This window comes from Bos indicus x Bos taurus, chromosome 18 (genome assembly GCF_003369695.1).
Source record: "Bos indicus x Bos taurus breed Angus x Brahman F1 hybrid chromosome 18, Bos_hybrid_MaternalHap_v2.0, whole genome shotgun sequence".
NCBI lineage: Eukaryota > Metazoa > Chordata > Mammalia > Artiodactyla > Bovidae > Bos > Bos indicus x Bos taurus.
This window is the reverse complement of record NC_040093.1, coordinates 17,385,609-17,408,530: the sequence shown is the minus strand read 5'-3', so window position 1 is coordinate 17,408,530 and position 22,922 is coordinate 17,385,609. Positions and strand designations below refer to the sequence as shown.

General features: G+C 54.1%; 2 protein-coding genes and 1 non-coding gene across 8 annotated transcripts in view; 1 reads left to right on the top strand and 2 right to left on the bottom strand.

The window, feature by feature from the left end:
- Positions 1-1,387, top strand: part of ACTN4 (actinin alpha 4) — a 73,971-nt gene extending 72,584 nt beyond the window's left edge. For all 6 annotated transcript variants that reach the window (XR_003506523.1, XM_027515903.1, XM_027515905.1 and 3 more), the window contains one exon: positions 47-1,387. Coding sequence is in view for 5 of the 6 variants with exons in the window: in XM_027515903.1 (XP_027371704.1) it covers positions 47-205 (159 nt within the window). In the remaining variant the exon portion in view is untranslated. The remainder of the gene's footprint in view (positions 1-46) is intronic.
- Positions 535-13,987, bottom strand: CAPN12 (calpain 12). Its single transcript, XM_027515906.1, has 21 exons — positions 13,751-13,987; positions 12,921-12,990; positions 12,622-12,740; positions 12,303-12,436; positions 11,107-11,284; positions 10,015-10,089; positions 9,857-9,942; positions 9,711-9,785; positions 8,795-8,958; positions 8,482-8,711; positions 7,984-7,995; positions 7,578-7,786; positions 7,299-7,341; positions 7,125-7,184; positions 6,597-6,654; positions 6,164-6,234; positions 6,013-6,075; positions 5,112-5,190; positions 2,062-2,178; positions 1,906-1,964; positions 535-1,826 (listed from the first exon to the last, which is right to left on the bottom strand). Exons 1-21 carry the CDS (start codon positions 13,985-13,987, stop codon positions 1,800-1,802), a joined length of 2,166 nt encoding a protein of 721 aa, XP_027371707.1. The 3' UTR covers positions 535-1,799.
- Positions 13,988-20,969: 6,982 nt separating this feature from the next.
- On the bottom strand, positions 20,970-21,041 carry TRNAE-CUC. The gene has a single exon. It is a non-coding gene; the product is annotated as a tRNA-Glu (tRNA).
- Between the last annotated feature and the right edge of the window lie 1,881 nt (positions 21,042-22,922).

Here is a 22,922-nt window from a genome sequence, read left to right as displayed (position 1 = left end):
AGGGGCGGGTGGGGGTGACCCAGATTCCTGCCCTGCTGCCCCCCAGAACTTCATCACAGCCGAGGAGCTGCGGAGAGAGCTGCCGCCCGACCAGGCCGAGTACTGCATCGCCCGCATGGCGCCCTACCAGGGCCCTGACGCCGTGCCTGGCGCCCTCGACTATAAGTCCTTCTCCACAGCCCTGTACGGAGAGAGCGACCTGTGAGGCCCCGCTCGGAGAACCCCCGACCAAACGCCCCCCTCCTCACAGCCTCCCGGAGGGGCTGGGGGAGCCCTTCCATCCCACCTCCCCACCACGAGGGCCCCCGGCCCCGCTCCTCTGACTCTGTATCTATGCAAAGCACTCTCTGTCGGTCTTGCTGGGGGGGCGGGTGGGCAGGGAGGGGCTGGGGCAGGCTCTCTCCTCTCTCTCTGTGGTCGGCCGCAAGGCTCTCCCTCCCCCTGGATGGGGGCCGGGAGGCTTACCGGGGTCAGCGCTTCTGGTCTGGTAAATATATATGATGTATTGTTTCGTTTTGGGTTTTTTTTTTTTTCCTAACTTTGTGGAGGGAACAGTGGATCCTCACAGCAAAACAGGCCCCCTCCAAGCCCTAGAAACGGCACCCCCACCCCTTCTCCCCCGAGGTCCCTTCACGGCCTCCCACATCCAGGCCAAAGCCCGACGTGCCTTGTCCAGGAACCGCCGAGCCTGCGATGGGCCCCGCAGAGGGTGCCCGGGCCGCCCGGCAGGAAAGAGGACCTGCCTGCTCCGTCTCCCCTCCCCTCCAACTTGGTGTTGCCAGGACGTGAGGGGCTTCAGCTCAGTCTCCTCCTCTTCTGCGATAGGAGTGGGGCCAGGCAGAGCAGCCTCCGGCCCTCACCCCCAGACACCCCCCTCTTTGCTTTGTCTGGACCTGTGTATCTCTTCAGATTTTCTAAGGACCACCTCCCTTCCCCAAACCACCCCCCTTCCCGACACACACACACACACACAAATTTACAAAAAAACAAAAGCTATTAAAAAAAAAATCAACCTTTCAGAAAATTCCTATTTACTTTATTAACTTACGGATTTATTATATAAATATATATTCACCTAGCAACATATCTTCGCCGCCTCTTGCTCTCATAATGAAGACATAGCTGATTGGCTCCCCTCCCCCAGCCCCTCCCCGATTCTCTCTGATGTCTGCCGTCGGGCATGGGTCTCTGGGGACGCTCCTGAGGTGGAGGGTGGGCTGCTGCCCTAGCTGCCTGTTAGTGGATGGTTTTGCTCTCCCTTCCCTAACCACCACCCTCCGCCTTATTTTTTTGAGTTTATTCTTGATTTTTTTTTTTTCCCCCGGTTTCTGGATAAACCTCCCTTCTGGGAACAAGATAATAAAACATGTAATATTTTTAAGAAGGATTCCTACAGCGTCCTGTTTTTCTATCCCTGTTCTCCACTTCTTTGGAGAGTGATGACGGAGCACCCCTTCCCAGAGCGAAGTGGGGGCTTGGGCGCGCCCTAGTCCTTGTTCCCGTGAGTGTGTGAGCATAGGGGTGCCTCTGGGGACCCACTCTGGGCCAGCCACTGTTCTCAGCGTGTAATGTGGGCAGACTCATGCAGCCCGCACAGGGCAGGCGCCATGACCCTGCCCGAGGACAAAACAGAGGTGCAGGGACTTGCCCAGTGTCACCCAGCCAGTGAGGGGTGGGGCCTGAAATCCGCTCCAGGCAGGCTGGCGCCCAAGGCCGCGCTTGCCCACTGTCAGAGCAGCTGTTCCCTCCCCGCGGTCCAGGCTGGGATGGGGGAGAGGCAGGGCTCCAGGGGCTGAGATCTAGGAGAAGGTGGCCACCTGCATCCACTGGGCGAGAGGAGACAGCAGAGATGAGGCTAGGGGGCTCCCGGCACTCCCCCACCCGCACCCTGCATTCCAGGCTCACCTGTCTGTGGGTCAGGCAGACGACCCCCTCGCCCCCATCCAGGTGCTGGCTGCAGTAGCCTGTGCAGAGAGGGGTGAGGTGAGGGCCCACCTCCCTGGTCCCGCAGCTGCGGAGACCACCTCCTTTTGCCCCATCGGCGCCGGGGAGGGCACTCACGGAAGACGCAGATGAGCTGGGCCATGCAGGACACGAAGCGCTCAAAGTCCACACGCAGGCGGCTGTCACGGTATCGGCTCGTGAGAGCCTGGGTCAGCTGGTTGTTCAGGTGGAAGCCTGGGGGAGGCCACCTTTGAGGCCCGGCTGCCCCCTGAGCCCACCTCCGGGTCGCACCACCCACTCTGACTACCCAGGGAATGCAGGCACACTTCAGGGGGCCTGGTCCCATCTCTGCAGTTCCGGTTCTGTCTCATCCCAACTTTGAGGCCTTGGGGCAACTCCCTTCATTTCTCTGGGCCTGTCACGGGAACTAGGTCAGCCCTGACCCCATGAGCGTGTGAAGGTGTTAGATGTCGAGAGCTTAGGACAGTATCCGCCAGCACATTGTTAACTATGTCAGTGTCGTTATCCCTTTAAACTCTGAGAATTTCTGCTAATAGACACTGGACAATACCTCCGTGCAGCAAAGCATTTTTGCCAGTCCCATATGGAGTCAATATCTTGACACTCCACATCAGGTGCCATTTCTGGAGTTTAGAAATATCTCTGGGGTTCTACCCTGCTGGGCCAGTGGTTAAGACTCCTGCTCTCCCACTGCACGGGGCATGGGTTCAATCTCTGGTCCCTGGTCAGGGACCTAGGATCCCACATGCCATGAGGCATGGCCAAAAATAAAGCAAAAAAATATATATATATGTGTGTGTGTGTGTGTGTGTGTGTATGTATTTAAGGCTTCTTTGACAAGGAATTTCAAGAGAGGCCTTTAAAAGCTGGTACTTGTGAACCCCCTTACTAAGGTTGCTGGGCCCTAGTGACCATGACCTCCTGGTTACCCCTCCCCAGGGCCCTCATTGTCCCGAGGCACCTGGTGGCCCACACAGGCTATGCCTAATCTCCTGCTCCCTTCACCCACCCACCCCCACTTGACCTAGGGCTTTGTCTTGCTGCCTTCAACACTTGATGGTCCCTCCGCCCAGAACACCATGTCCTACTCTGGTACACACCTCCTCCAGGAAGTCCTCTCAGATATTCAGCCCCACCCCCACAAGCAGCATCAAGCTCCCCCTCTGGGCTCCCACAGCTCCCTGCGCCTCCACGTCCCTGCCCTGACCATACCCCTTCCCAGCTGTCACTGGCATTAGTGACTGTCACTGGCATTAGTGGCTCTGGGAATAAGCAGGGGAGAGGTCTGGAAAAGGTGCCTGGTCACCACAGAATCCCCAGCATCAGCCAGCACAGGGCCTGGAGCAGGGCGGGATTCGGGAGTGTTCCTGGAGCAGTGGACAGGATAAGGTCAGAGCAGGTTCTGCCAGGCCCCCCAGCGCAGAGCTGCCAGGGTCTTCCTGCCATGGCTTCCTGCTGGCCACTCCCTGGCATTCCCTCCACTACACGCAGCCTTCCGCTTGCCTGCCAGCTCCAGCCTCACACACACCCTGATCCTGGACTTGTCTCTCCCTCCTCCGGCTGATAAGTACTAAAGAGCTGTCCTCCCGAGGCTCTCCTGTCTTCCCCCACCAATCTCCTCTCTGACCACCTCTTCCTCCCTACTTGGCCCCAGCCATACCATCCCCCCCAACCCCTCCTCAGTCCTCTCCATCATTGAGCCCAGTCGTTCACTCCTCTGTCTTCACACTGGCCTCCATAGCGCCTTTTCACTGCCTTTCCCTCTGTCTGGACGGCTCTTCCTCAGCGTCCCCGAGGCTCACTCCCCGTCCTTCAGATCTCTGCTCAACCATCACTTCAGCGAGGCCTTCCCTGCCCGCCCTGTCTCAACCCACACCCCACTCGCTACATGTCCCAGCACCCTGGCCTGCTTCCTTTTCCACCACAGAACTCCTCACCAGCGGACATTCTGCTTGGTGTATCTGCACCACCAGAATGTCAGCCTTATGAGAGCACTTTTTTCTGCCTAGACTGACACCAACCCCCTACCGAGGGATACTGAGTGAATAGCACAGCCTTCCATCTTCCCCTCCTGTCTACCTGGGGCTCTTTCTCAGGCTCACATCTCCCCATCTTCTCTGACTCCATCTCCCCTTCTGTCTTCTTGTTCAGTTGCTCAGTCACGTCTGACTGACTGCGACCCCATGGACTGCAGCACGCCAGGCTTTCCTGTCCTTCACCATCTCCTGGAGCTTGCTCAAACTCATGTCCATCGAGTCAGTGATACCATCCAACCATCTCATCTGTCGTCCCCTTCTCCTCCTGCCCTCAATCTTTTCCAGCATCAGGGTCTTTTCTAATGAGTCGGCTCTTGAGTTCCTTTCTTTTCTTGTATCTCCCTGGACGTTTGACCCCGCCCTTCTGCCTCTCAGACTCTGGGTCACATCCCCCCAGCCTCCCATCCCTCCATGTTGCATCCTTCCTTTTGCTATGGCCGATGAGCCCTGGGGTGGGGGGTGGGGTCTGGCAGTTCTGTGTCTGACCCCAGCCTCCACTCCTTCCATGCAAGGTGAGATGGGGGGCAAATCACACTCGCACACCTTTTCTAACTGTGTGGCCCTGGAAAAGTGTGGGTCTCTGACTCTGTGCCGTGGCTAGGGATTTGTGCTCCCACGCAAATAGAAGGGGATTGTTTTATGTCTCCTGCAAGAACTCGGGAAGGCTCCAGTGAGAGCCTTCATTTAGGTGACCTGGCCTGAGTGAACAGAAGCTTAGTTCCCAGCATTAAGCCCTGTGGGCGCCATTCCACAGGTTCCTTCCTGCCACCCTCTGTATGAGCCATTTTGCAGAGAGGAAAACAGAAGCTCCAGGAGGTGGACTCAAGAGCCCAGGGCCACCCAAGGAGTCCAGGACATTCTACTCTGAGGCCTTGTGGGCTGGGGACTCTCAGACACCAGTTCCCAAGGCCTCACCTTCCTCTTGGGGAAGGCCCCACTCCCACAGCGCCCTCCTCCCCCCACACAGAGGAGTCCCCCCTTCGGACCTCTTTTAGGGTCACCCAGTTCCTACACAAACTAAGGTGTGGGCTTTGTGGGTGCGGGGGAGGGGTGTGGGGGAGGTAGGGGAGCAGATCCATCCCCAGGAGCCCCCAGGACCTCTGTCCATACCCGCCGCATTCAGCGCCAGCCTCAGCTCATAGGAGTTCATGGTTCCAGAGGCGTCCTCGTCGAACTTATCGAATGTGGCCTGGGCAGGGAGGTCTGGGTCAGTCCCACCCCCAGGTCCCAGAGCACCCACAAGAAGGCTGAAAGCGGGCCTGAGTTCCCACCCGTCTCCCTTTCTTCCTGGCTTTTCCATGCCAGCAGCTGAACCACTTTGGGTCTCTGTTGCCCACTCTGTAACGTGGGAATACCAGCACCAGCGGTAATAGAGGGGTTGTGGGGACAAGGTGAGACTCTATCCACAAAGGGCTCATGAACAGTAGCTTGTCACTTGTGTGTGTGAAGGCCTGCGACCGTTTTCTCCTCACAGAGGTCCAGAGCAGCAGGAATGACAGCCTCCCAGCCATACACCAGCAAAGGCCTGCTCAGGTCACACAGCCAGCAAGGGGCTGAGCTGGGAGCTGGGGTTCCAGCCCAGGATCAGAGTTTGCTCTTGACCCTTGAGCTATTTTAGTGCCCCCTAAAGGGACAAAGTGGCGCTAGTGGTAAGGAACCTGCCTGCCAATGCAGGAGACAGACGCGGTTCGATCCCTGGGTCGGGAAGATCCCCTGGAGGAGGGCATGGCAACCCACTCCAGTATTCTTGCCTGGAGAATCCCATGGACACAGGAGCCTGGCGGGCTATTGTCCATAGGGTCACAAACTCAGACACGACTGAAGCGACTTGGCACACACATGCAAAGGGGCAACTAGGGTGGTAGGGGCAGGGGCATCCTTGAGGTTGGTGTGGTGCTGGCCGGTTCCCCCTTCTCCCCTGGGATCCCGCTAGCCCACAGCGCACTTAGGTCTATTAGTAAAGGTTCCTGGCCCTCCAGGAGGAGGTGCCCTGCCCAGGGCCCCACCTTACCTGCCACTCCAGGAGGTGGCCCCAGAGCTGCTGGAAGTGGTACAAGTCCAGGCTTCCCCCATGCTGGGGAGGGAGCATCTGGTTAGGGTGAGTGTCTCCAGAAGGGGAGCCGAGGCCATTCCCCCTCCCTGGGCACTGCCCCATCGTATACCCCAAAACATTGCAGCAGCTGCTCACAGGTCCTGAGCCCGATTTCTCTGGGGGTCTGGGCATGGGCCCTGGCTACAGGGAAAACAAAAAGATAGCACTTCCCACATCCTGGTCATCATGGTAAGTGCTCAGGATTATTGTTATCTCTGAAAGTCCTGCAACTGATGGAAACTAGCAGAGCTGGGATTTGAACCCAGGCAAGGCGGTCTGAGTCAGTGCTTAGGGCAGCGACACTCCCTGCTTCTCCCTTAGAGGAACGGAGGCTTATGAGTGGCCATGGCCTTGGCCACAGGTCCCATCACAGGATCCACAGTTCTGGCCACAGGGGAGGTGCTGGCAAGCTGAAGCCAGGGTTCCCGTGGCCTTTCTCCCAGCAGCATCGTGGCTGGACACACATGGGGGTTCCGGGGATCCACTCTTGGTCCCCAACTCACCAGGCTCCAGGGCGATGCTTAACAAGATCTGGAGCTGAGGGGCGCCAAGTTCTTCCTCCTGGCGAGGACAGAGAGGGTTGTGAGGCTGCACTCAGGTAGTCATTCAACAAATAGCCCAGGGCAGGGGGGCCCAGACAGCATGCGGGGAGGTGCTGGGACATGGCAGAGCCTGAGAGAGCCCCGGGCCTGGCAGAGCTCCTGGTCCATGGAGGGAGAGAGACGTGTCCACAGAGAGGTCAGGGTTGCAGTGGGGAAGCCCTGGGCTGCTGGAACTCTCACAGGGCAAGTGGCTGGCCAGCCTGGGGAAAGAAAAGGCCTCTGCCTGGCAGGGGTTGTGAAGGGAGAGAAAGCAGTCCAGGATACAGACGGAGCAAAGGCCCTGTGGCAGGGAAGAGCTGTGAGGGTTTTGGCAAAAGAAGTTCATGATATTTAAGCACAGAGAGACTGGGAAACTAAAGTAAAATGAGATGTTATATGACGAGGGAGGGAAGAGGAGGGAATCCACTTAGCCCTGCCCCACCTCCTCACCTCTCCTGCCAGCTCCTGAAAAAGCTGCTGCAACTCCAGCTCCAGGGGAATGTAGGGGACCTGTGGGGTTGGGTAGTTTACTTCTGGCCAAGAAGTTCCACGCCGTCCCCTTCCCCCGCCTCTCCCGCCCACATACACACACCATAGCGCCCCTTTCCCAGAGCCGCGCCTCACCATAAGGGCGTGCAGGTCGGCGCTGATCACGTCATCTACCTCCCTGCAAATTACAGACGGGAGATGGGGGAGGGGGCTCTTACCCCACGGCTGAGGATATGGAGCACTCGGGGTCTCAGCTGAGACTCAGGTGGGGTTTAGGTGGGATCCTGGGGGCCGGGGCTGACGCAGGCGGGGCTGGGGATCCCGGGAGGCGGGGCTGGGGGTCCCGGGGGCGGGGCTAGGGATCCCGGGGGCGCGGCTGGGGATCCCGGGGGCGGGGCTGGGTGTCCAGCTCACGCGGCAGTGTGGCGGCGCTCAGAGAACACGCGCAGCGTAAAGTCGGCCTCATCGCCGGCACGGGCGGCGCTGGGCACCACCAGGTAGTGGCCCGGGCGCAGGCGGCAGCGGCGGCTCACGTCGCGGCGGGCGCAGAATGGTGAGCGGTCGGCGCGCAGCAGGCCGGACAAATGCGCGCGACTCCTCGGGGAGTCCCACAGGCCCAGTAGCTGGGGGGGATAAGGCAGCGTGACCACCACCGTCCAGTTCACCCCATCCGACCTCCGACCCACTGCACCCTCCACACCGCCCTGGACAAACCCACTGGTCACCGATCACCCCAAGCGCGCCTCAGGCCCCCAGGTTGTAGGAGCCGCTGGGGCTGGTTCAGGGATGGATGGAATCTGGGGTCTTTTCTGATACCCACCTCCTCTGGGATCTGCAAGAAGGAAGAGCCAGGGGAGTCAGGGCCCCAGGAGGCAGCCAAGGGACGGCGGAGCCCTTCCTCCTGCCTCCACATCCCTGCCTCTTTTCTTCCCACCCCACCCCTTCTAAAGGCCCTGCCCCTTAGTTCCTGACCTTGCACCTCCTGCCCACCCCCTCCCGTCTGTGCCCTCAAGTGCCTTCTCTGCTCCTGGGTCCACTCCCAAATCCTCAGCCTTTTCTCCAGCCCTTTCTCTGACTCCTTTCCCTCTGCCCTCTGCCCCTCAGTCTCTCTCTGCGCACTCCCTAGCCCTTCAGCCTCTCCTTGAATCTCTGACGTCCTCAACTGTCTCCTGACCCTGACCCTTGGCCCCCATCCACTACCCCTTCGGCCTCTCCAGCCCCTCTCCACCCCCTCGGATCCCGCCTTGGCCTCCTGTACCTCCATGCCTCTGTGTCTTCCCCTCGCCCCCCACTGCCTCTGCTCAGCCCGGGGTCCCACCTGGAACACGTGGAAGCCCACGGTCAGGTATCTGAGGCCCTGGGCCCTCAGGCGCCGCTGGTTGCGCTGGATGAGTGACAGGAGAACAGTGCATTTGGGGGTGCGAGCACCCCGTGCGGGGCCCCGTGCCCCTGCTGCCCCCCAGCACCCCAAGGACCCATCCTCTTCCTCATCCTCTTCATCAGGCTCCAGCAGCGTCAGCCGGAACTGGGGGTTAGTCCAGAAGGTTTCTAGGAAAGGACAAAGAGACAGGGTTACCCAGCCTGCCACAGCCCCACCCCTCCTTGCCTTTGGGGCCCCCTTCAGGCCTCACCGGCACCAGGCTGGCTCCCGCCAGAGTTGAAGCCGCGCACCCAGCGGCCTTGGAAGGTGTGGATGTGCCAGCCGCCTCCAGCCGGGCTGGGGCCTAGCACCTCGGGGCTCAGCGAGCAGATCTGGATGGTGTCGAAGTGGCGGAAGAAGTCCAGCAGCTCCATCCTGGACGGTGGCTGGTGGTCAGACCCTGCCTGGGCCCTCACCTCCCCAGGGCCCTAGTCCCCCAAATTATCCCATGACCCCCTCAATCACAAAGCCCCCTGAATTCCTTAAATGTTGCCAGTTACACATCAGTCCCCCAAATTAGACCCCTCCAGCTCCCCTAGTGCATGCTGTGCAAAATCACTTCAGTGGTGTCCCGCTCTTTGTGATCCTGTGGACTGCAGCCTGCCAGACCCCTTTGTTCATGGGATTCTCCAGCAAGAATACAGGAGTGGGTTGCCATGCCCTCTACCAGAGGATCTTCCCGACCCAGGGATTGAACCCAGGTTTCTTATCTCCTGCATCAGCGGGTGGGTTCTTTACCACTAGCGCCACCGGCTCCCCTAGATTTCTCCCCAGATATTGAGACCTCAGACTCTCTATTACTAACAAGCATCCTTCAGCCCCTCAATTTGCCAATTTCAAGAAATGCCCCCGATGTCACCAACTCTCCCTCAATTGTGCTAAATATCTCTTCAACCTGTTGAAGATTACTATGCTTCCCAATTCCCCTAATATTACTGCTAATTCTTCAGCTCCCCAAAATAGAACCCAGCTTCCCAAATTACCACGGATATGGTCAGTTTCTCTGCCACTTAGGACTTATCCCCATGAACTTCTCCCGTGTCCCTTCAAGTGGGGCTTGCCCCCTCCCTGACCCCAGTAGCCTGGCACCCCTTGCCCAGGCAGACCTGGGACCCTGCCCCACTCACCAGAACTCACCATCCTCCTTTTTCACCAGCAAGGCATCTCGCCACTCTGTAGGGAGCGCATCCCAGCGTGGGCAGCTGGAGAGACTGAGGTGTAAGGGGTTGGCGGGGGGGAGCCGAGCCACCCACCCACCCCAGATCCATCCCACCTGTCGCTCCAGGCCCCATTCCACTCCACTCGGCCCCATGGATTCCGCAGCCGCAGCAGCCGCACCCTGGTGAAGCCCAGTGACACCTAAGGAGGCATGGTCAGTGGGGAGTTTGGTGCCCAGACACACCTTGCCAGCCCACCCTGGGGATTCCTCACCTTGTGTGTGCCCGTGACTGAATATGCGTGTCCCTTCACCAGCCCGTCTTCTGTCCGGTATTCACCCCGATCACTCTGGGCAGAGGACAGGGGACAGTGAACCACAGTGGGGGACAGGAGGGTGGCTGCTCCTTTCTGCACTGCCACCTCCTGTCACCAAGACAAGAGTCACCCAGAGCACCTAACTCCGAGAGGGTCTGGGAGTTGGGGAGGGAAGGCAAGAGAAGGGAGAGAGAGAGGCAGATGGAGACAAGAGGCTAAAATAGATGAGAGAGACAGAGAAATGGGAACAAAGAAAGATACAGAACAAGAACAGAAAGAAAAATACAGAACAGAGAGGAAAAGAGGCAGAGAAATGCACAAGACAATCAATAACTGAGCAGAGGATTAAGCAAATGAATGAGTTAGACTGGCTCAGTGTATGAGTATGGGATCAGGTCACAGATGGACATATGACCCAAACTGAGCCCATGAAAAGCAATCACAGAACGTTCGTGGAACTTCTAAGAGGCACTTTTTTTTCACCCTCCTCCCACCTGAGTATGGGCTTCCAGGTGGTGCAGTAGTAAAGAATCTGCCTGCCAATGCAGGAGACCCCAGAGACTCGGGTTAGACCCCCGAGTCATCCCCTGGAGTAGGAACTGGCAACCTGATCCAGTATTCTTGGCTGGAAAATTCCACGGACAGAGCCTGGCAGGCTACAGTCCGTGGGTGTCGCAAAGAGTCAGATATGACCGCGCAACTAAGCACATACCACCTGAGCAGTAGGAGGAACCTGCCTCTGTGGGGGTCACTTTTGTGCCCTTGAGAGAAAAGTTTGCAAGTGACTCTAACCCAGAAGCAGGAATTAAAAAAAAAAAAAAAATTCACAACATCCACTAAGCACCTGGATCCAGCTGTGGCTGAAACTTAACTTGTTCTGAGAGCAAACAGATGTCCTTTTGACTGGCTCGTGTTATATTTGTGGGAGAAAATAAGCCAACAGTGAAAGCAGCAGAGAGGAGAAGGACACAGGACACTGCCTCCTTCTAGTCATGACTGTGCTCAGATCCTGGTGTGGGGGCGGTCGTCATGGGAGTCTGACTCTCTCACCAGGGCAGTGGCCCCCACGAGGGACTCCTTGGCCAGGGCATGGCGCAGGATGGAGAAGATGCCCGGAGGGTTTGGAGTGTCCTTCTTCAGGTAAAGCACCTCACCTACGCCCCCTGTGAAGTCCACAAAAGCCTCATTCATGTGGCCGCCTCGCATCACCTCATAGGAGCCGTGGAGCCTGTGGGAGCAGGTCTGGGGTCAGACATCTGAGGCATGATGAGCATCTCGGGCAACCCCTGGGATGTGCAGGGTGGGGTGGGGCCCAGGCTGTGAGGTCCCAGTCTGCGGTCCCGGGGACTATGCCCGAAATTGGCAGACTCTTGAAGAAGGCACATCCTAGAAGCCCTGGAAAATCAGGCCGGTGGCTCCTGGGGCCACCAGGACTGCATGATTTGGGGCTCATAGGAGAGTTCTGTCAGAATTCTGGACTTCCTGGGGGCTGTGTCTGATATTTTGAGTCTGTGGGAGATTTCTGCTTTGAGGGTGATCCCTGTGGGCCTTGTCAGGGATTTCAGAGCCGCAGAATGGGGAAAGCAAAGACCTGAGGGTCCCGGGGATTACACCTGATGTTTTGGAGGTATCTTGGGTTTCTCGATGGATCAGGAGAGACTGAGATTACAGGTTCTCCAAGGGTGACACCGGGGCCTGACATATGATATTTCAGGCTCCTTCAGAATTACGAGTGTTTGCTGCTGCTGCTGCTAAGTCACTTCAGTCGTGTCTGACTCTGTGCGACCCCAGAGATGGCAGCCCACCAGGCTCCCCCGTCCCTGGGATTCTCCAGGCAAGAACACTGGAGTGGGTTGCCATTTCCTTCTCCAATGCATGAAAGTGAAAAGTGAAAGTGAAGTCGCTCAGTCGTGTCCAACCCTCAGCGACCCCATGGACTGCAGCCTTCCAGGCTCCTCCGTCCATGGGATTTTCCAGGCAAGAGTACTGGAGTGGGGTGCCATTGCCTTCTCCAATTACGAGTGTTTAGTGGGTATCTAAGAATATTTTGTGTAAAATATGGATGGAGGGAAGTGTTCATGATTTGGAAGTCATTAGGTGATGGTGTAACATGAGGGTCCTTGGTTTGAGATCTTTGGCGAAGTGTCTTGGGGATCCCAGAAGTCAGGGGGCTCCAGGGGTCCCCTGTGGCCTGAGGGCTGCTGGCTAGGACTTGAGGTTGCTGCTGGGGGCATCAGGGTCCTTACTTAGCATAGGCCTTTTCCAGGAGCGGAGCCCAGAACTCGTTCCGCTGATCGGAGCACACGAACATCAGCTTCCCCTTGCACACAGGCAGCCTGTCGTCCACCACGACGTCCACCCAGTGGCCAAACTGCCAGAGCTGGTGGGGGGATGGGCAGGGCCGGGGCTCAACTTCCCTCCTCCAACCCTGCTGGGCCCCCAGCCCCTGCCCCCTGACCCGGCTGTACCAGTCCAGGAATTCCAGCCCCAAGGGGACAGCGTGAGCTATGAAATCCATATCACCCTGGGGGAAAATGAGGCATGAACAAAGGAACCGAGCTTTACCTGGAAGTGGAAGACACCTGCGTAGCCATGTTGGAAGCCCTGTCCCGGGGGGACCACTCGGGACAGGAGTCGGGGGTACAGAGTGAGGGAGGCAGCAGCCGCAAGAAACCAGCAGTTACCTGGGAGGAAAGGCTGGGATTAAGGGAGTGGGGAAAGAAGGCACAAGGGGGAGAGGCTGAGAGGGGGATGGAGGGGGAATGGTGGCGTGGGGTGGGGCAGAGAGGCTGAGGTGGGCTGGCTGCAGTGTCCCACTGTGACTTGCGGGATCTGGGGGCTCAACATGGGTTCAGAGGTCTCACCCAGTCTCCCCTGACACACGTCTGTTCTACTCATGTCCTCACAGATGAACTGGGGCTCAGTGCAAAACTCCTGCGGGTGATGAGGGATTCCAGGCCTCAGCCAGGAAGGGGAGGGAAGGAGAAGCCAGGAGGTGAGATTCCTGGGTCCCCTCCTGCCCTCACAGCTCTGGAGTAATGAGCACCTCCAGCCCCATGAGAGGCTTGTAAAGCCTGGGGCAGGCGTTTGGCTTTCCTGGGCCTTCTCTGGGCCTCCCCTGACACAGGATGGCTGACTGTGCTCTGAGGTGGTCCCAGAGTGACACTTCCTCCCTCAGACCAGGAGCCCAGTCCTCAGCCCCTCCTCCCTCAGACCAGGAACCCAGCTCACAACCTTCCTCAGACCAGGAGCCCAGCTCACAACCCCTTCCTCCCTCAGACCAGGAGCCCACCTCCCAACCCTCTCCTCCCTCAGACCAGAGGCCCAGATCCCAACCTCTTCCCTCAGACCAGAGGCCCAGCTCCCAAACCCCTCCTCCCTCAGACCAGGAGCCCAGCTCCCAACCTCTTCCCTCAGACCAGGAGCCCACCTCCCAACCCCCTCCTCCCTCAGACCAGAGGCCCACCTCCCAACTCCCTCCTCCCTCAGACCAGAGGCCCAGCTCCCAACTCCCTCCTCCCTCAGACCAGAGGCCCAGCTCCCAACCTCCTTCCTCAGACCAGAGGCCCAGCTCACAACCTCTTCCCTCAGACCAGAGGCCCAGCTCCCAACTCCCTCCTTCCTCAGACCAGGAACCCAGTCCTCAGCCCCCTCCTCCCTCAGACCAGGAGCCCAAACCCCATCCACACATTACGTGGGGCCTCTTCCATTCCACCCCTTTGGCCTTCTCCGAGTGGGGCCCCAGCTGGTCGTAGCCAAGGGCATCAGGGCCAGCAGGGAAGTAGGGGTCTTGGAACAGGATCCCCTTATCCAGGCAGGCTGCTCGGATTGCTTTGTAGTTCTGGCCCCGAAAGAGCTTTGGGCCCTTGGTTTCAGGCCCCGTCTCCTCGTTAACCAACTGGATGGTGACTCTCCTGCTGCCACACGCCATCCAGACACTGTGGGCTCACAGGCTGGCGTTGGGCCCTTTAACCTCCTGAGTCATGGGGGCGGGGCCTCCCGTCTATCTGAATGCAGATGGGGGTCTTTAAGCAGTGAAGAACCTTCCCTCATTAATACTAATTGAGGGTTTGGGGTTCCAGGGAGCAAGGACGCCTCTTCAGTGGTTTCTGCCTCAAGGCGTGGGCCCTTCAGGTGTGGCCAGGGTAGCAGCTTAATGGGCTTGACTAGCAGTCGGTTTGGAAGGTGGGCAGAGCTGAGAAAGGACCAGATGCCATTGTGGGAGTGCCTAGAAGGAGGTCAGTGTAGAGGGCGTGTCTCTGCCAGCTTGTCCCTGCGTGCCTCCCTCTGTGGGAGGGAGGAAGGCAGGTTTGGGGAGGGAGACGTCTTTACCTCTGTGTCTCTCTGTCTCTCCATCTGACAGTTTCTCTCTCTACCTGCCATCATAACTCTCTTTTCTATTTTGGCCTCCATGTCTCTTTCTGTCCATCTTTCTTGGCTCATTTTGTCTTTTCTCCATTTTTTGTTTATCTGTATCTGTGTCTCTATATCTCCTGCTACCTCCGTTTCTCTCTTTGCACCTCTTCCTGATTCTCTTTCTCTCTCTGTATCTATCTATCTTGTGCATGCCCCACTGTCTGTCCCTCGCCATTTTCCCCCTGTCACCTAAAGGGACTTTGAGCCCTCAGGACTCCTGTCTCTCCCCTCCTCTACAAGGCAGACCTCAACTTGGTTGCCCCAGGTTGACCATGGAGGGGCTGCTCTGCACCTACTTGTCCTAGATGGGGAGCCAGGCCCACCAGTGGCCATGACACCCCATCCTGCTCATCTGTGGCTCAGGGCTCAGTGGAGCAGTGTTTTCCCAAAAGGATGATGGAGCTTGGTGGAATGGCTGGAAGAAGGACTTTGGTTCTTGTCTTCTTTGAAGAAAGAATTCAGTGAAGAGACCAAGAATAATGAAAAAGATAAAAGTGTTTATTAGGAACAAAGCACTTATAGCAGAGCAACAGGGATTGAGCACAATAGGGGCGGATTAGGTTGCTTGAATAGGGACAGTTATTAGGGTTGTTTTTTTTTTCTGGCCAGTCATCTCCATATATGGTCCTGGTATGGGCACGCATCTCTCAACCAAGATTGGATTCCAGCCTGTGTCTTCTCCCTCCTTTTGTCCTTGCCCTAGACGGAAGGCCTTCTCTGTGCATGCATTGAGTTGGGAAACCCATAAGAATGCAGTGAATCAGGGCCCACTGCTCCTGCTGGTATCCTATCTTGGAGCATCAGCAGGAGACCAGCTGCAGCTGCTCAGCCTGGGGCCTGATCCTCTGTCTCAGATCCCTCCTGAGAGACGTGGACCCCCCAAATCTTATTGGGAGGATGATGTACAGTGGTCTATCTTCTGTAGCTTCTTCAGGCTGACATTGGGCTTATACACCCTACCTAATTGGGGCCATGGAACACTCTTGTCAAGGGGCCCCAGCACAGCTTCTGCTGTTTGGTTTGGTTTGGAGAGTCAGGATTGGTTTCAGAGAATCACTGGAATCCCTCTATCACCATCATCTTGAATTGCTGTAACCTGGAAAAAGCAAACTTAACAAGCAGATTAAAAAGACAAGCGTTGAAGATCACTCTGTGAACAGGCCTTTGCTCTACCCCTCAGATAAGGGGCTGTCCAAGGCCCCTCTTAACCCTAACATGGCCCAGAGGGAATCCAGAAAGTCTCCCCCGGAGTGGTGTAGGATGCTCAGGAAGAGCTAGAAAGGCATGTGAGATCAAACGCTGTTCTAATTGGCAAGTGAGAGGGACAGTGAAGTTATGGGTTCAAGGTTTCCCACTGACACCAGTTACGGAGCAAATTTAGAGGAAAGAAGCCCATTTTGAGAAATCAGGATGGAATAAATGGCTCCGGTATTGATTAAAAAATTGATCTTCTGGACTTCTCTGCTGGTCCAGTGGTTAAGAATCTGCCTGCCAATGCATGGGACATGGGGTTCGATCCCTAGTCTGGGAAGATTCCACATGCCAGGGGGCAGCTAAGCCCATGGGTCACAACTTCTGAAGCACAGGCACCCTAGAGCCTGTGCTCTGCAACAAGAGAAGCCACTGCAGTGAGAAGCCCACACACCACAACTAGAGAAAGCCCATGTGCAGCAACAAAGACCCGGTGCAGCCAAAAATAAATAAATAAAATAAACAAAAAACCCAAACTCCTTTAGAACAATTTTTAAAATTAATCTTATCTGCTCTGTTACGGACCACCCAGGGAGAATTCCCTGGTGATCCATTGTTTAAGACTTTCCACTTCCAATGCAGGGGACTCAGGTTCCATCCCTGTTCAGGGAAATAATTTCCTGTATTCTGTGCAAAAAAAAAGAAAAGGACCATGCAGGATTCCTCGATGGAGATAGACATCTCCTTGGGGGAAGAAGGGAGCTGCTGGAATCCCTGGGGGCACCTTAGCTGTTCAGCACGGCCATTTCAGGAGCAGAAGCCCCCTCCTTTCCCATCTGGGACTGAGGTCACTCCCTTCTCCAGAGCCTGGTCTCTTTGCAGGCTGAGAACGGCCCGGGGGGCTCCTGGCATCCACAGGCCTGGTGGCAAGTTGACTTACATTTGAAGCATTCCCCCTTGTTGGTTTTACCTCCAGATGGATGGGTGAATCTTCCTGAACACTGGGTTGTCCTGAGGTTGCAAAACATGGCTGACAGCAACTGCTATCAGTTGAGCTTGAACCCTGGCCTGCCTTTTCTCAAACTGAGCTCTTTCCTCCTCTTCCTCAGTTTGATCTTGATCATTAAGTACACCAAGGCCATAAAGAAGGCTGAGCACCGAAGAACTGATGCTTTCAAATTATGGTGCTGGAGAAGACTCTTGAAAGTCCCTTGGACTGCAAGGAGATCAAACCAGTCCACCCTAAGGGAAATCAACCCTGAATACTCATTGGAAGGACTGATGTTGAAGCTGAAGCTTCAATACTTTGGCCACATGATGTGAACTCATTGAAAAAGACCTTGATGCTGGGAAAGATTGAAGGCAGGAGGAAAAGGAGAAGACAGAGAATGAGATGGTTGGATAGTACCACCAATTCAATGGACATGAACTTGGGTGAAATCCGGGAGATAATGAGGGACGGCAGGCGGGGGCGGGGGCCTGGCACGCTGCAGTCCATGGGGTTGCAAAGAGTCAGACACAACTGAGTGACTGAACAACAACAAAATTGCCTAGGAGGGGATTTCCCTCCTAAGTGGTCCAGTGGCTGAGACTCTGCACTCCCAGTGCAGGGCACGCGGGTTTGATCCCTGGTCAGGGAACTAGATCCCACATTCTGCAACTAAAGATCCTGCAACCAAAGATTTTTAAAATAAATAAGTATTTTTTAAAGTCTATTAGGAGAAAGACTGAAGCGACTTAGTAGCAGCAGCAGCAGCAGGAGAAAGACACATGTACTTTGACTGTGTCTTCACCATTTGCCACTTCCTTAAGAGGACATATTTTCCCTGATCCGGGGTGATAGGAAGTCCCACTCTAGGTCACCCCAGCAGGACTAATCTTCTCATCCTGGGGTACCAGTCGTTGTAAACAAGCATAGGGGACTGGAGATCGGTCAGTGGAATACAAACTTATAGGAGTAGGAGGGGCTCAGTTTCCTTCCTGAGAGTTGGTGGGTGTGGTTAAAGAGGATTGTCTAAAATGGAGGAGAAAACATATGGGAGAAAAAAAGTACATGTGGAAGAGCACACAGGTAAACCCAGAGTGAGCTGCACGCAATAGCGGCAGTTCTGTTGCTCAGTTGTGTCCAACTCTTTTGTGACCCCATGAACTGTAGCCCACCAGGCTCCTCTTTCCATGGGATTTCTCAGGCAAAAATACTGGAGTGGGTTGCCATTTTCTTCTCTAGAGGATCTTCCCGAGCCAGGGATCAAACCTGCGTCTCCTGCATTGCAGGCAGATTCTTTACCACTGAGCCACCAGAGAAGACCAGGGGCAACTTAAGTTGCTCATATAGGGGCAGTTTTCCAGGTTGTTTTTCTAGCCCAAGATCCTCATATTTTATCCTGGAGTGGGCCCCCATCACTCAGCCAAGATGGCATCCAGCTGGCATCGTCTCCTTCCTTTGTCCTTCCTCTAAACTGAGGGCCTTCTCCGCACTTGTGTCAGGCCAGGAAATCCACAAGAATGCACAGAATCAGGACCCAGTGCTCCTGTTGGGACCCCATCTCAAAGCATTAACAGGAGACCAGCTGCAGCGCCTCAGCCTGGGGCTTATCTATCCTCCCATCTTAGAGCTGTTGAGACAAATGGGAAAAATTGGCTTCAAGTGGCCAAAATTCACCAGTTTTCATCCCAGAAGCCTGTCCACTCTCAGCAGACAGGGGGGTCTCCTGCCCTAACAGAGCCTCATCTTCTCTGTGACACTAGATGAGCTTCAGCCCTCTGGGATCTTTCTCTCCAGATGGACCAAAAGATACTGTCTGTGTCCTGGTTGTATGCCCACCAAAGAGGGGTTATAAACAGGTTTTCTTCCTATAGAATTGCCAAGACCAAACCCTCACATGAGGCAGGTGGCAGGGTCAGAAGCCAGAGGCATGCGTGTGTGCTAAGTCACTTCAGTCGTGTCCAACTCCCTGCGACCCCATAGATGGTAGCCCACCAGGCTCCTCTGTCCATGGGATTCTCCAGGCAAGAATGCTGGATTGGGTTGCCACTTCCTACTTCAAGGGATCTTCCTGATCCAGGGATCAAACTGGTGTCTCTTACATCTCCTGCATTGGCAGGCTGGTTCTTTACCACTTTCGCCACCTGGGAAGCTCAGGAGCCAGAGGGCCTGGGTTCAAATCTCAGCTCTGCCACTTAGAACTGTGTGTTGTGAGCAAGTCACTTAACCTCTCTGTGCCTCAGTTTCCTCATCTCTGTAATGGGGGTGATAATAAGACTTACCTCTGAGTGTTGAGAAACAAACCAGTTGATGTGTGGGACATGTTCAGAACACTGCCTGACACATAGTTGGTGACCAATGAACCTTTGACGTCATGACTACATCCTGCAATCCCAACCATGGTCACCTATCACCACTGGCTCTGGAGATCATCTCTGCCATTTTCATGGTCACTTCCACCATTCCCTATCTGTTCTCTATCTTCTCACCCCACGAGGTCACAGCGCTCTCCCCTTTATTTGCTCCAAAGTATCACTAACAGTTGCTTGTGTTGTTCAGTTGCTCAGTCGTGTCCAACTCTTTTCGACCCCACGGACTGCAGCACACCAGGCTTTCCTGTCTATCACCGTCTCCCGGAGCTTGCGCAAACTCATATCCATTGAGTCAGTGATGCCATCCAACCATCTCATCTTTTGTTGTCCCCTTCTCCTCCTGCCCTTAAGCTTTTCCAGCATCAGAGTCTTTTCCGATGAGTCAGCTCTTTGAATTAGGGGTGGCCAAAGTACTGGAGCTTCAGCTTTAGCGTCAGTCCTAGGGGAAAGCTTTTAGTAAAACTTGACTGACATCTTGTTAACTGTTAGATGCCCTGGCCTCCTTCCCACTTCTTCCCTGGCCCCTCCTGAAAGGCCCCTCCAGGCTGCTGCTCTTCTTAGCTCCCCGCTGGCTGCCATGCTGCAGGGCTCACACCACCAAGAGTTCTTGTGATTACCACTCCCCAAATCTCTCCTTGAACCCAGAGTCAAATATGCTTTCCCCAGCCTAGCTAAGAAAAACAGACTGATGTTACTGTAGTGGCTGTTTGTGAACCCAGCACTCCTTACCTCTTTCTGGAATCAGTCACCTCATTATGTTTGGGGGACCCACGGGTCCCTTATTCTCAAGGCACATGGCTCTGGTTGGGCTGGCCCCTCCCACCTGTTCCAGGGAAATGCATGTGATTCAAGCCAGCCAATCAGAGCGCCTCGCCACCACCACCCCTACCCCGGCCGGGCCCGGCCCCGCCCACCCCCCACCCCCGGCCCCCACGTTACTTGTTTCAGTGCCTGGAAGTGAGGACAGGGCTTCTCTTTCCCTGAGGCCCCTAAGCAGGGGGGATGAAACCCCCGAGTGGCCCAGCTCTACCTTGGCCATGTTGTCAGGAGACCCTGCCTGAGAATGCGGACGCCGCTGAGTGAAGCAGAGCCAGAAATAAGATTTACTGGAGTATAGAACGCCTCCATCTGGGTGTGCTCAAAACCAGACTTTTACATTCACAGAGTCAATAATTCTCTCTTTCCCATTTTTATTTTATTTATTCTTTTGTCAACCAAATAAATAGCAACCAAATAAAACCTTCCTAATTCAGTTGACATGATCTCTGTAGCGGTGCACCAGCCAGAATGTCGATTAACTCATTTCCCTGTGGAGTAAGGAATCTGACACAGCCATGGAGTCAGGGGTCCGGTGCCAATTACCCAGTTTCTACCCCTGCTTCCTGACCTAACCAGCAAAGTAGAGTGTTCCTGTCTCATCAACTTAAGGATTCACTCGAGCCAAATTGAAAAAAATAACAAGGTTTTGCCTGTAATGCTATCATGTAAATGAAGACATCCCATAGAGAGCAGATATTCGTTATAAATAGGATAACAAGTGCTTACTATTTGCCGAGCACTTGCTGTGACTGTAATCCTCACACCAACCTTCAGAGATATCTCCACCACCTCTGGCAGCTATAGCAAACACCACAGACTATGGGCTCCTACAACAAATGGTTATTTCTCAGGTCTGGGGCCTGAGCATCCCAGATCAGAGTGTCAGTGTGGTCATGTTCTGCTGAGGGCTCTCTGTCAGGCTTGCACATGGCCACCTTCTTGATGTATCTTCCCAGACAGAAGAGAGCTCTGGGGTCTCTTCCTCTTCTTTTTTTTTTTTTAAATTTTAATTAAATTTTTTTTCTTTCATTTGGAAGATTTACAGTTTTTCGTTATGCTTATTTCTATGTCCCATTCCCCCCCACCCCCACCCCGCCTTGGCTGTTGCTTTGTGGCTTATGGGATTTTAACTCCCTGACCAGGGATTGAACCTGGGCCTCGGCTATGAGAGTGCTGAGTCCTCACCACTGGACCACCAGGGAATTCCCAAAGATTTCTTAAATAGGACACAAAGGCACACACCATGACAGAAAAAAAACAAAAACAAAAAAAAACCCCACACCTGATATTGCGGAACTCATCAATTAAATACTTCTGCTCTGAGAAAGGCATAAACAATGAAAAGACTTTAGGTTTTTGTTTTTAGTCTGTTTACCCAAAGAAGAATACATGTTACATATTCACAATACATATATTTGGCAAAGAACTATATCCAGAAAGTATAAAAAACTCATATATTAATAAGAAGAAAGCAAACAATCCAATTAAAATTGGCAAAAGATTTGAATAAACAAGTCTCAGAATATACAAATGGCTGGCAAGCACATAAAAGGATGCTCAACGTGAGTAGTTACAGGAAAATGCAAAGATGCAAATTAAAACTACAATGAGACACAAATACAGATCCACTTGAATGGCTGCTGCTGCTGCTGCTGCTGTTGAGTCACTTCAGTCGTGTCCGACTCTGTGCGACCCCATAGACGGCAGCCCACCAGGCTCCCTCGTCCCTGGGATTCTCCAGGCAAGAACACTGGAGTGGGTTGCCATTTCCTTCTCCAATGCATGAAAGTAGAAAGTGAAAGTGAAGTCGCTCAGTTGTGTCCGACTCTTTTCGACCCCATGGACTGCAGCCCACCAGGCTCCTCTGTCCATGGGATTTTCCAGGCAAGAGTACTGGAGTGGGGTGCCATTGCCTTCTCCGACTTGAATGGCTACAATTAAACAAACCAACAAACCTGGCCATACTACATGCTGATAAGGATGTGAGGTACCAGAGCTTTCATTCATGGCAAGTAAGCATGTAGCATGGTTCAAGTACACTGGAAAACAATTTGACAGTTTCTTAGAAGGCAAGCATACACTCATCATTTGACGCAGCATCTCAACTCCTAGGTATTTAATCAAAACATATGGACAGGTACTTCCCTGGTGGTCCAGTGATTAAGACTTTCCTTCCAATGCAGGGGATTCAAGTTGGATCCTTGGTCAAGAACCTAAAATCTCGCATGCCTTGTGGACAAAAAACCAAAACATAGAAGCAATATTGTAACAAATTGAATAAAGACTTTAAAATCTGTACACATTAAAAAAAATCTTAAAAAGAAAATACATCCACACAAAGATTTGTCCATACCACTCTAGTTCATAATCACTAACACTAGAAACAACTCAAAAATCCATCAACAGGTGAATAGGTAAAGTGCAGTGTGGTCATACAATGGTTACCATTCAGAATGAGTGGCTGCTACATGCAAACACATGAAAGAACTCCAAAAACAAGCTGACAGAAGTAGCCAGGCAGAAAAGAGCACATCCTACACTGTTATACCAAGTTTAGAGCAAGAAAAACCAGTTTATGCTGATAGTAAACACTTCAGTGGCTAGCAGTTGCTAAGAGCGCTTGAGAAGAGGTGATGGAAATATTCTGTGCCCTGACTGTGATGTTAGCCCCACAACCACATGCATTTGTCAAAACTCACGGCACTGTACATGCAGGGTGAATTTTATTGTATGAGCAATATACCTCACAGCTATACTCCAATAAAAAGTTTAAAAAAGAAAAATCAGACATACAAAAATCATTAATATGTATGTATTGTAAAAAAAATACACCTCAATAAAGCTGATATTAAAAATTGAAACAAGAAAAGAAATAAAACATGATTTCCCAGTGGTTTAGACCCCAAGCTGTGGAATCTCCTTCACCAGGTATTTAATCAAAACATATGGACAGGTATGGAGCAGCTCTGGTCCCTGCTCCACCATCTACATGATATGTAACCTTGATCAGGTCACTTCACTTCCTTGTGCATCAGATGTCTCATTTGCAAAATAGGAATAATAAGACTATACTACACTGCTGC

Excerpts from the sequence above, each read along its gene's own strand:
- CAPN12 (XM_027515906.1), bottom strand. The coding sequence starts at position 13,987 with ATGGCGTGTGGCAGCAGGAGAGTCACCATCCAGTTGGTTAACGAGGAG. Across the intron at positions 11,285-12,302 it reads CTGGAAAAGGCCTATGCTAA|GCTCCACGGCTCCTATGAGG; the intron begins GTAAGGACCCTG and ends CTGCTCCCACAG. Across the intron at positions 1,827-1,905 it reads TCTGCCTGACCCACAGACAG|TGGATGCAGGTGGCCACCTT; the intron begins GTGAGCCTGGAA and ends CCTCTCGCCCAG.